The following is a 13,228-nucleotide window of genomic DNA, read 5'->3' on the forward strand; positions in this document are numbered from 1 at the left end:
AAGGTATTCAAAGAATTGCAAAAGGAGCCAAACAACATTTTTATTGTTGTATTTTTAACACTTACAATCCTGCATATCAGCCTAAAAGATGGTGAGTTGTAAGGCTGGCCAGAAGACTGCTTATCCATAATTAAGTGTCCTTGTGAGGTGTTAATATGGACAGGCATACAAGAACTTAGTTGTCAACTTTCTAAAGATAAAATAAAGGCTTTTTATTTAAAGCAGCAGTTGAGTTATTTATGCAGTAAACAGCTTATGGCAAGTGCCGTTTTTAAGTTACTGAAAATGTGTTTTTTCCTCCTGTAAAACCCACCCCAGGCTATTTCCTGAAAAAGTTTGTCATTGTGATGGATGGAAGCGTGGAGGGAAGCAAAGGCAAATTTCAAGAAGTGTTTGGCAGAGGAAAGGTTATTAATGCAACTTAATATAACATTTAACAAAAGTAACCAGGATAAATTTTTGATGTGTGGCAAGCATTTTAAATCAGTCTAACTCCTTCAGGAAGGTCACACAGAGTCTTTCAAGGGAAGGGCATATGCACAAGCTACTGCACAGTAAGTTAGACTATGTCCTTGCAGGACACAGAGCCAACAACCTATGTGCATGCTTTTACCCTGGTGTAAATGTCAGGTACGATGAAACAGCTCTCCCCTTCAGTGCAAGGCAAGTTAACAAATTTGTTCTTACTCTGGGCTGCCAAAGGGTAAGGACTTAACCTCAGGTACTACAAAGCAGCTCCTCTATCATAAATCTACTTAGTGTAGTGAACTTTATCACTGGTCCACACTTGCATTGCACAGCATCTATGAAACACTGTAAAGTGGATCCAAAAGAGAAAAAAAAAGGCACTGTGGCATTTTCCAATTGCCATTAATTCAGGTTTCATATACACATGACACCTTACACTTCAGTTCAAGTCTTCTTAACTCAGTTATGTTCAAAGACTGCTAAAGAACAGCAACTCATTAAAGTTTCATAAATGCTACACAGACAAAGCTAGGAAGATTGCTAGTCTTAGCAGGTATTTCTTCAGGTATATGAGAATAAAGGAAGGACCTTGGCAGGAGACCTGCCTTTCATTAAGGACACAGATGAGGACACAGCCAGCAACATTATTCCTTACTACTTAGTAATTCTGATGGAAATTACAATTATGAAATAAATTCCACAGTGGTGTTCATTCTTCTGTAATCAGCAATCTTTGCCTATTCTCAGTATAATTTCCTGCATTCTTAACTTTCAGTTTCTTTCACAATTCCCTGCAATGTTGCCTAAGTTTTGCAACAGCTATGCAAGGCTATCACCTAGGTTGACAATCATTTATAAACTGCTTTGATAAGCTACCACCTCCTTTTCTGTCCTCCATGCAGAAGCATCATCAAGTGGGACCACACAACAGAAATGAGGACTGGAGTCTGGCAGAAGTGTGCAGCACTGGCAGTCTGACTTACTACAGAGGTGACCAGGCAGTTCCAGCCCTGACCCTGACAAACAGCCTCTTTCACAGCTCAGCTGATGTTTCTCCATGGATCCGAATGAAACGGGAAGCTAACTTCCAAGATGTCACCACACGGAGATAATTTGTTGATAAAAGGCAAAACTGGATAAGTGGTGAGACAAGGGTGCTCTTTATAAGCATTGATCCCAGTGTAACTACAAAGGTCACATTTCTCTAGAGCTGGTACTGAGCAGAGTGAGTAAGGAGAACACCAGAAACAGCGACATTGCCTTCCACCCCATTACAGCCTAGCGGTGAAGCTTTGCCAGTCATTTACAAAGGGAAGGTTTCCAAGGGCATACCAACAGCATGCTTCCTCCTTGAAATTATTTGTATTACTGTTCTACTTTACCTTAATTTAGCATATAATTGATTTAAATGTAAAATGAGATTTTGTTTTTCCAGACATTCATTTCATAAAATTTGATTTACTAGAAAAATACATTATTTCTAATTTATGGCAACCCCTTCTAAACCCTTTTAATTACATGGTTATTTATGTTCCATTATTATCCTTCGAGTTTCATGGCAGTATTATAACTGTACCAAGTTGTTTCCTAAAGAGAATGCTGTTTTATTTCTCTGCTCACTAGGACCTGAAGTTTTTCTGTGGAAGTCCCTTAATAAATTTGAGTGAAACAGTAAAAACACATTCTCTGTGAGAACATTTCCAGCAAACTGTCCTCTACAACACTTATATCTGTCTGGAGATGTAAAGACAAACAGATGGGGCTGTTTACAACCACCTCATACACACACACTACTGTCCTTATGCTTTTAAAGAATCTGTCCCGTTTACGTGCCAGATGCAAAACTAAAGATTAAGAAAAATATCTAATCTCCTTTTAGACTCCAAGTCATGCTATCACACTGCTGCTTAACTGTCTCCTAGGTGATTTCACCTTTTTCCAAGTTAAGCTTATTTAAGTTCCACTCTAGGCACTGTTACATCTTTGTTATAGAAATAAAAATCTTCTATGTTACTCTTACTCTACAGATGCAAAACGCTACATATAAAATAATCCATCCTCCAATATTTCTTCCATAAATTGCAGGTATTAATATGCTAAGCATCACAATATAATGACTGTTCTTCTAGACTCCTAATTATTTCAACAAATTTCTATGAACTCTCTTTAGATGTTCCATTTCTTCCTTAAAGTCCTGACCAGGGCACAGTATTTTATCAGGGACTTACCAAATTTATGTTTAGTGGAAACATCACCTATTACTTAAAATGTATATTTTGCATAGTATTTTTAGTCACAATACTTGTTATGAGGTCAAAGCAGCTCTCTACAAAGAGCCCTGTATTTTCCAGAACCTGTTCCATATAATCTGTACCTTACACTGTTTTCCATAGGAGCAATTTCTCTTAACTTTATAACCTTTAAACAGCTAATTCTAATACGCCTTCACTTCCATATGAAGAATAGGTACCTCCAAAGGAGTCTCAATGATACTAAACTTAGATACCTGTCTGAGCCTTTGGTGAACCTACCACAGCATTTTGGTTCAAAACTAAGTGTGGTTCTAAAGCAAATCTCACCATTTTCACTTCCCACAGCAGAGAGGTTTCAGTATATGCAGACTGGATTCCTCCTGTATGAAAAATCAAGTAGCTGATACACTCCAGGAGTGCACCAAAATCACTTCATCTGGCAATGGAAATTCAGTTCACAGGACAGGACTACAGCTAATCAAAGTAAAACTCTCAGAACGGACACTGGATCATCAGCACGAGTCATTCCACTGCTGTGATTATGCCACACTGCTTGTTATTAGATGCAGCTTATGGCCTTCTAGGGATTGCCAAGAAAGCTCTGGGAGACCAGCTGACACTGGTCCTGATTTCAGATTCTGAAGTGAGATAAATCTCTTCCTGGTTCCCACATGTCTTAATCTCACTTGGCTAAAGTGAAATGCAGATCATCACAATGGGACCATTTAACAAGCAGTTCACATTTTTATAAATCAGTAACCTGTTGTACTTCTTGCTTTGTTATATGCCAATATTTGTTGACTCCAAACACTTATCAGCAAAGATTTTATTCTCTGGATTCCTCAGGAATTTACTGAACATCAGTAGACCTTGCTAGGAAAGACCTCATTCATTTCTCTCCATGTTCACGTCTCAGAGAACCAGTCTGTAGATCATCTATGTCTGTAATTTTAACTCTGCTTGTGCAAACTTTTAAATCTAAGGGCCTTTGTTTTATCAAGGCAAAAAGCCTCTTAGGAAATTTGAGCCTTTGATGGCTTTATAAGCCATCCATGCAATCTTGCTGTCTCAAGAGGCAGGAGGCATATTTTGACACCACCTGTTTTTCATGAAATTACGCTACATAGGACAAATATGTTTGTCTTTTCATTCTTTATTCATGGAGTCCCAATGAATCATTAGAACCTTGGGAAACAGTTAAAACAGAGTATTAATGCAGTGCTAACCTACTATTTGTTAAGTACTGAAGCAATATTCTACAGACCCAGACCCTATAGTGCTAGGTAGCATACAGAGAGAACGGAAGAGTCCAGTGCCTCTTAAGCCTTGTCCTATGATATGCTTGCCTGCTGGAGTCATGTCAAATTGCCCTGGTGGAAGAAATACACAAACATGGGAAAGCAGCAGCTTGATGTTAAAACAAATATCAAAGAATATCATAACATGGGAGAAAATTAGAGAACATATTGCCTCACAATGCAAGATGACTGAGGATTGAGTCTGCCTTGTTACCTGCAGCAGCATCCTCCAATCTCTCTAACAAGACTCAGTGGAATTCCTCCAGAGCACACACAGATCTGCAACCCAGGAACTAATCAAAGCACTCTCACTTTTAGCCAAGTGCAATTTTGTTAAACTTTTGCATAACTGATTACAGTAAGAGAGCAGGATGCATGTTTATTACCTGAATTGTCTGGTAAACAGAAGGATCAAATCCTTTCACAGTCACCTCCCGGAAAACTCTTGGCTCCAGTTCCTCTTTGGTCAGATCACAGTGATATATAATACCTAAAAGGGAGCGCAAGTTTGTCAGCTTAGAGTATGTCCATCATTAAAAGCATGCCAGCTTAGGCACTGTGACAGAATAATGAATGGCAAAGGTAACTCAGCAGGGTGAAAAACAGCAGCTCCAGACATTATTTCAGTTAACATCTAATTTAACACACATATACATATATATATATGCACTTCATCTAAGAAGGGCCCAAAGGCTTTCTGTACAGAAAGAATAATTCTTACCACCCAAAGTCAAGTATCCAAAGTGGGTTACGCAAAATGGAACAAAGATTCGTTTTCATAGAGTTACATAGCACTTATTGACAATGACAATGTTGGAAGAAAGAAGTATAAAGTCAACTTAAAAATATCTCCTCTAGAGGCACCAGACTGAGAATAAATATATCAAGAATTCTACTCAGGTGAACATTTTTCTTTGTATAATAAAGTATTTTAAAATTACAATTAAAATGGATCCCCAAATAATAGAGAGCTGAGCATCCACTTGAAATTGTGGCAGACTAGCACAGGTTACCTATGTAACTGAACAGAATTTGGTCTCATATAGTTTATTTTACATCCTGATCCTGCAGGTTTGAAGGCAACTTCACTTGCTTGAGTTGCACTAACGATTTCCAAGAGACTGTGTACATGAGAAAATGTATGTCTATAAGCAGTATAAAACTTCTAGGTTGCAGCAGAGGCAGAATCATAGAGACTGTAGCAATCTAGACACTGCACAGATGTGTAACTGGCCAAGGAGAATTTTCAATTTAGCCTATAAATCACATTTCCTTTCATTCAACCATAACAACATTTGAGCATGTACCATACCTTGTGACTATCGTGTTTGCACACTGGTAAATGTACTACAAAATCCTAATATTCACGGATATACTACAGATACATATGACACATAAAACTAACCTCAATGTTAATTATTCTTTGTTTTTCTGCTTTACAACGAGCAACACGTATTAGGGAAAAGAACACTGAAATTTAAGGCAACAAGCCCTCTACAGGGATCCTTAAAGTAATAAATTAACCAAGGTGGACAGGACTTGATTGAAATACTGCTGTATTGTGTATATTTTAGATACTCTCAGGAAACCAGAAGTAATGATTGCAGATGTTACAGCTATAAAAAATTATATTGAAACATGATATAATGAGGAAATATATCTAAGGAAAATGCCTCATTAAATCACTTTTATAGACTGTGGAAAATCCAAGATATAGATTGGCAAAGGAAGACAGATTAAAACCTACTTTTCTAATAACTGATAAAGCTTCTTTCCCTAATGGTGAATTAGTATGGGAATAAAAGTAGGACTATTCTAATCTACTGGGAATTATTTTTTCTTAATTTGTCACAAAATGACTAGCAATGCAGGGTGACAGGTACAAACATGCATTAAAGCAACGTTTCCCTTAAAGATTAGGATCCAGAAGGTGATGTGAAAGCACAAAAGGCACACCAGGTTGTCACAGGCAGAGCAGTCACTTAGGATATATACAGCTGCCCAAACTGAATAACGTATCGGCAAACATAACACACAGAGAAGGCAGAATAGCTGCACAGCAGGACACCACATGATGAAGCATAAGCACGGTCACAGACTACATTTCAGGAGTCAATCAACCTAACATTACAGTAACAGGCAATTGAACCCCTGGTAGTGCATCTCTTGTTCTGTTCTATTTTTAGTGGCACGGCAGTTAATATCCAAAAACATACTAGTGCTGGGGCCTGCACTCTTTTGCTAGGTGTTAAATAAATGAAACACTGGAGTGCTTACCTAAGCGTCTGACTGGAGTGCATAGCAGGGATAACCATATTTTTCAGGGAACAGCAAAAATTACTTTTATGGTATCAGCATCTATGGTTTTAGAAGTCCTTTATTCATTATTTCATATATATGTTTACTATCACTTTTGCTGTAGATATTAAACATCAGCATGTTAATTTGTTTCTCATTAGAAAAAAAAAATAGTTCAACTTAATACAAGTGCAAATTGTATTGATTTCTAACAGTAAAGTAGGAAGATCTAGGTTAACCAAGGACCATCCCTGTTGTACCTTTTGTCTGGTTATTCTACTGATAAGGCACATGGAGGCTGCATGCAAACTAAAAAATATCCACACATCTACCTAAAAATTACCTCTCTGGTCTGCTTTCCTTACCCTGTCCTTATTCCTATACATTCTACCTCTATTTCTTCCCTTCCACTGTCTTCTAGATTACAAGTTGTTCTGCCCCAGTGAACAGAGCTATGCTACGGTGAATTCTTTGTAGATGCCATGCACATGGATGAAAAAAAAAAGATCTGCCTAAGCAACCAGCAGGCAGTGAGAGCAGTCATAGCCCCTGGCTTGCCAGTCAACCAGCAAAAACATATTTCCAGGCTCTTTCTCTCCTCATGTTTAGCAGCTGCAGAGACTCTGCTGGCTCAGATGAGATGAAAGGTACAGGTTTTTAAGACTGGCAACTTTTGGCCCGGGAGGTGGCATGTGAGCAAGTGAACAATCTGAACCACTAAGTTAGGATGAAGTTAGAGGTAAAAGCAAGAGTGTTCTCAAGCTCCTTCCCAGACGCAACGGCTGCAATGATCTGAGTGTTGATTAAAAGTTTGCTTAAAAAAGGAACTGGAAACATATCTTACTTCTGGTTACGTGAACAGTAAGATAATAATAGGAAATTCATCACACTTCTTATCTGCTAAGCTTGAAACATAATTTTGACAATTTGACACAATCCTTTCTAGCAGAACCAGCAATCCTATCAAAACTATTAGAGAGTCATTTTGCAATGTGGCTCTGCTCCAACTAAAACAGAGCAAAACTATACATCAGATGCTATAAGAACATTTTTGATCATCTTATGATTCATGATCACTCACAATCCTGGAAGAAGATAAAGATTCCGGAGCCTATCTCCCCTCTCCATATTTGAATACTGTCCTGTATTAGCTATTGATTGTTTGGGCCATAAAGAAAAAAAAAAAAAAAAAAAAAAGAAAACCCACCAGAAAATCAGTAAATACATTTTCTTGTCATATACTAGCTTGACAATTGCATAGAAACTCCTTTCCTAATCAAAATCCTGAAATACTTATTGGTGTGCCACACACGTATAACACAACACTTTGCACAGCTCTGGCTTTGCAGGATTGTACAAGGAGGATTCCTACAGCAATCCAACACCACCAAGTGCTGTAAGGACCGATAGTAAGGATGCTCTAATGAGGCTATGCATAAATGAATCACAAAGCTGTCAGAGAAAGAATTTTTGTGATTTTTATTAATGTTCTTCAAAACTGATGAAAATCAGTTTTATATTAACAACTGTCTTCAACAGAATTTGTAAACTTGTATATTGCTGTATGAAGCAAGAGCTGTGACAATGCTACAGTTTCATCTCTAGTACAAACCAGTCTTGAGTAATTTCTCGATGCAGGTGTCTCAGATATTAGTACGCATATTATTTAGGCTTCATGGATCAAGGGCTGGTACATTTTGAAGTGCACCACCACTACTCACTACATCTTAGACATACCTAATAACTACTAAACAACAGAAAATGAGAAAGATGATGTTCCCAGGAAAAGAAACAATAACTAAGGGAAAAAACAATCTTACCTGGAGATAAAAAGGAAGTAAACTGATAGAATATTTCTGTGTCCTTCTTTTGGCCACTATATCCCACAATACTGCCAACCTCTAGTGGGAAAGTCTTGAGATGTGCACCAGTAGCTAGATCATGAAGTTGTAGGATATTCTTCACGTCATGCAGATAGCACAAAACCAGGAAGTTGGACCTCACACAAGCAACCCATTCTGCAGAGTATGGAAAAGAAAAACAAAGCCACAGAAAATACAGTAAAAAAAAAAAAATTGTAAGACAGAAACACTCAGACATAGTCTGATCCTAGAATTCTTTAGCATACATAAATATATCCACCAAAATTTCTGAAATGCATTGAATTTAACTCTAAAATCTTTAGAAGTCTCCTGTCTTCTGAAACACAAAAATGAATCCAAAAGTAAAGACTGATGTTCTTTGTAAACACATTAGCCATGCTGCTTGAAGGTAATTTATGCAAACACAGGAATAAAGAATTGTTTAACCAAGATGCTTATGTATTTGGAGTGCTTATACATCAATACTGCTCTTAAATATCACATATTTCAATGCAAAACCCAAGTAAAACATTACTCTTTGCCAGCAATACTTACAGAAATGCATGAAAATCAAAACAGTCATTATGATTTAGACTCAAGATAAACTAACAAGAACAAAAAGACATGTAATCCTGTATTGCACATTAAAGAAGAGAACCTAGAGGTTACTACTCATATTGGTTTTATTGACTAAATATTCAGTTTATTCAAGGAGCTAATGTTGTTAAACAGCAATCTTGAGACTCTACAGCAGCATACAGCACAGCGAACTCAATTTGGCAAAAGGCCCCAGGACCAAAGCACTCTGCAGAGGTTCCCTTCCTTTCGGCCTCTCCTTGCAGCCCTGGATCCCTGCAGAGCTGCCCACCTCGGCTCTGCAGTTGTCCAGGAATGAGAGCATCTGCTTCACAGAACCTTTCACATTCTGACTTTGTTCCTCGGAGCAGTTAAATAAAAGAAAAACCCACAGATCTGCGAACATTTTCACAGAATGCTGATTTTTTAAAATCGTACTTTGGAAAAACCAAACAGACTAAAATAAAAAAGTCAAGGCTGGCAATTTCTACAAAAATCCCTGCAATTCTACTGACCAGCTCACTTAAATCCCTATCTTTATATCCTGTGAAGTCCAGAAACTCTTTAGGGCACCAGTTTACTCAGAATATATTACATGAGATACTCTCTTCTGTGTCATTGGCTTTAGATCTTTAGTGACAAATCTATTTATTTTTGCTCATGCAGGCAGAAAAGATTGAAAACTCTTAAACTTCTTAGTATTTCCGTCATTTAAGAAACAGATTATCCTACTTCACAGCAAAAGTATTTCAACTTCTTATTAATTCACGATTCAAATACAAACTAGACAAAATACAAACAACGTTAAAAGTAAAGAAAAAATAACTGGAAGGAGGGAATAAGGGATCTTTTTTTTGTTTGTAGGATTAGGTGAGGTGACAATTCCTGTCCTCTTCCAACTCTGTATGTGCAATTTCTCCCCTGACAAGTCAGACTGGAAACCTAAATCATGGGCAAGGTACCAGCATTGGACAATGCCTTCTCTTATCTGCTGGAAGCAAAAAAAACCGAAAAGATGGAATCAAACAAGCAAGAAAAATCAGTAGCATTGTGAGAGACGGAATTTAAAATACCAACATTGGAGGAAAAAATATAGGAAAAAAAGCCATACAGAAGCAAGGCAAAATTGACAGAATTTGTTTGACGCTATTTTATGTTATTCATTTTTAACAGTTCTTTCCAGTTTCCCTGAAGCCCTATAGAACAAAATAATTTTAATTCATGGAGTTGTACTGAAAACAGTCTTATAAATGCATCTTTGCACATTCAGGTTTCAGAACAAAAGTTCAAAATTATATCATGCACCACTTCCATTAAGGGTAACAAGCTTTCTGAACTGAAGGCCAAAACTCATTATTTGAGCAAATTTATAATTAGTTTCTTTAACAGTCCCTGTTTTCAGATACAGTTCGGGTCTGTCACGAAGACCTTCAAATCCTAATAGCTCCACAGGGTCTACTTTCCTTTTAGCTTGTTCCCGAAGGATCAGTGAAAGTTAACACCAGTCTGACTTCCCAGCCATATGAATTTATGTTACATAAACACCAAAACAGAGCTTTACTACTTCCCTCTTCCCAAAGACTACCACTGATATTTCTCCCCCTAGACTTTCTAACTCCCTCATGAGCTTCTAGCCTAAATCTGGGAATTTTTGAACCAAAGCCCCTGAGTACAACACTAATTTGAATTTCAACTGTGAAGCCACGACTTGAAAGAACAAGATACAGCACAACATAACACTGTTTATAAATTAGCAACTGATGTGAAATTTTAGCTCTGGAGTGACTTAAATTTCTTAAGTGAGGCCAGAGAATAGAATAAACTGTAAGTTTAACTGTTATATCAAATTACAGAGTTTGAAATATAGAGTCATTCTTGGTTATATGAACAAGGAGAATATGAAGTCATTTAAAATATTTATTACATTATCATTGCACAAATCTGCCAACATTCACATGTACAACTGCTTTATTAACACAAAATATGATTTTTTTAAAAATAGCATCCCTACAGTAACACACCATTTTTGCCTGTAGAATTAACTGCTCTGCAACAAGTACAAGATCCCATGAGCTACTTTGGTATTCTCAGTAACATTTGTAATTAAAATGTCAAAAAAGTTTTTTTCTCAAAATTTCCTGACCTTAGTTTCACAAAATGGATTATAGACACTCTCATATCAACTTCAAATGTATATAATAGTAGTTTTGCTTTAGGAAAAATACTACTTAAGCAATCTTTATTTTAAAATTAAATTATGATAATCCTTAATTCCTCACTAATCATTTGATGAAGCACTGCAGTTTAATGGATGTTTTCATTAAAAGTCGAAGTATGTTAATATTTTGATTTAAATATTATGAAGATATATTATTCTTTTATTAAAAAGATTCAGTTGCCCAGGGGTAAGGCTGCTGGCTTATGTGGAGAAGATTCCTGCTCGTGAAGAATTTACCTAGGAAGCAACAACATTAATTCTCCATTGCCCCTTTGGTTTACAGATTAGATGCTCTCAGTAAGGTGAAGACAACAGATGAGAAGACAACACAAAATGCTTTTAAAACATTCCAAGAGATTTAGGAATACAGCTTCCACGTATAATACCTGTATTATAACTGGTTTCAGTGCATTGCTAACTGACTCGCAAACTTACAGTAACTGAAGCTACAAAGAAATGCAAAAATTAAAACAGAGCAAAACATTGAAGCAGACTTGAAAGAACAGAAGAAAAAAAAAGACAGTAAGAACCAACATTTATATACACAGCAAGCTAAAACAATGCTGAATTATTAACAAGAGCTATTTCTTGACTGCAAGCTACAAGCTGAGTCTCTGTTATTCCCATGCTCGGCACTGAGAACAGAAATACTGTCGAGATTGTTGCACCAGCGGTCAGCCTCCTTGGTTCTGCTCATGCTTTGCAGAACGCGTCCTGCATGCCTCTCCTTCCTGGAAGCTTTTAGGATTGTGTGCTTGCAAACTTTGCATGTCTAAAAGCTAAGCCTGACACCAGTGCTGTAGGCTCCCTTTACAGACAATGGGCAGAAATAAGCATCTTTAGAATACCGTTCACCCAATTATTCTGGATACCCTGTTCTGGGATACTGTGAATTGCTCGCTGAGCAGTTTCACTCACACAAATGTTTTTTTAGAAAAGCAAACCATCCGAGACCTCTCCAAATGTATAAGGTTGGTTTATTTTCAGTTAATACCAATGAACAGAGCAGTTATTCTCACAGTTACACATAAATTCATCAATTGTTCTACAGCATGCTTACAATCCACTGCTTAGAATATGCATCAGGCAAAGGATTTATTTTACTAAACAATAAACATGCAGAGGTTGCCTTTTCCAGCCTGAGTCTCTTGGCTCAGGCGTCAGAGATGGACATACTTGGAGGCACTCTGAGGTACTGAAAGCAGGTGTGAAGAATTCTCCTTGGTACTGCCCATTACTCTCAGATGACAACAGTGGCCACCTTGATGACTACAATAGGTTGCACACAATTCTTCAATAGCTAAATTTGGGCTAGAGGAATTAAACTTCTTCATAAGGCCTAGAAAACTGAGCTCAATCATCTCTAGAACAAATGGTCTAGTTCAACGTTTCAGAAATTCATACACTGCTACTTTCCAAAAGCTCTTTCATTGTGACAGTTTTCATTTGTAGTAAAGGCATACCAGTAACTTAGCACCCACAATGTTGCTATGAACAAATTTTGAAATAGTTTCAGGAACAAAAAAGGCTGAATCCTCACCCAAACATCTGTACCGCTAACCCTAATTACTTATGATACTTCTGACATTTCATTTCTGCAGCAGCAGCTACAGCATGTTAAGTGTCCAACTGTACAAACATGCTTTGACAGATGCAGGCTGAAATGCTGATGGAGAAGAATATGCCAAGATAGAAGAGCTAGGTGGCCATAAGCCTTCAGCAGAAACTGCTGAGTTACTTGCTGTACAACGTGCTCGTGTGTCCACTCAACCAATAATGAATATGTTTTAATGGACTGTTAAAGTTTCAGCTGGAAAATAGACCTAGAAGGTCATTTTGGTTTCTTTGGTCATTACAGACAGCGACCATAAACTTCAATGTCTCTGTTGACAGACAGGATCCATGCTGATCTCAATTAAAATGACCCATAAATATCACTCAAGGCTACTTATGGGTAGACTTGCAAGCAAAGTATTAGCAATTTACAGAATAAAACATGAATAATTCTGAAACATGTGAGTAAATGTTGAAAAGCCCTCACAACATATGAAAAGGCATATGTCTTCTCTATGAGACACCATCCTCAGTGACAGCCTGCCATGTTTAAGCTAATGGAAAAGCTCCAACCAATTCCAACAAAACAAAAATTGTCTACCTCACATTGCCTCAGTATGAGACACACAAACGGGGCGGAGGGGGGAAACTCTTCAGAAGCTACAAACAACAGGAGCCGTGCTTCCTTAACTAACCTACAGG

The 13,228-nt window shown here is 37.4% G+C and overlaps 1 protein-coding gene across 1 annotated transcript in view; it reads right to left on the bottom strand.

The window, feature by feature from the left end:
- PREP (prolyl endopeptidase) overlaps positions 1-13,228 on the bottom strand; it is a 99,142-nt gene that overhangs the window by 33,962 nt on the left and 51,952 nt on the right. The window contains exons 9-10 of the mRNA XM_086745260.1: positions 8,137-8,334; positions 4,405-4,508 (exon numbers count right to left, since the gene is read on the bottom strand). Of these exons, the coding sequence (XP_086601386.1) occupies positions 4,405-4,508; positions 8,137-8,334 (302 nt within the window). The remainder of the gene's footprint in view (positions 1-4,404; positions 4,509-8,136; positions 8,335-13,228) is intronic.

The sequence above is a fragment of the Chlamydotis macqueenii genome, chromosome 3, assembly GCF_036417535.1.
Source record: "Chlamydotis macqueenii isolate bChlMac1 chromosome 3, bChlMac1.mat, whole genome shotgun sequence".
In the NCBI taxonomy this organism is placed as follows: Eukaryota; Metazoa; Chordata; class Aves; order Otidiformes; family Otididae; genus Chlamydotis; species Chlamydotis macqueenii.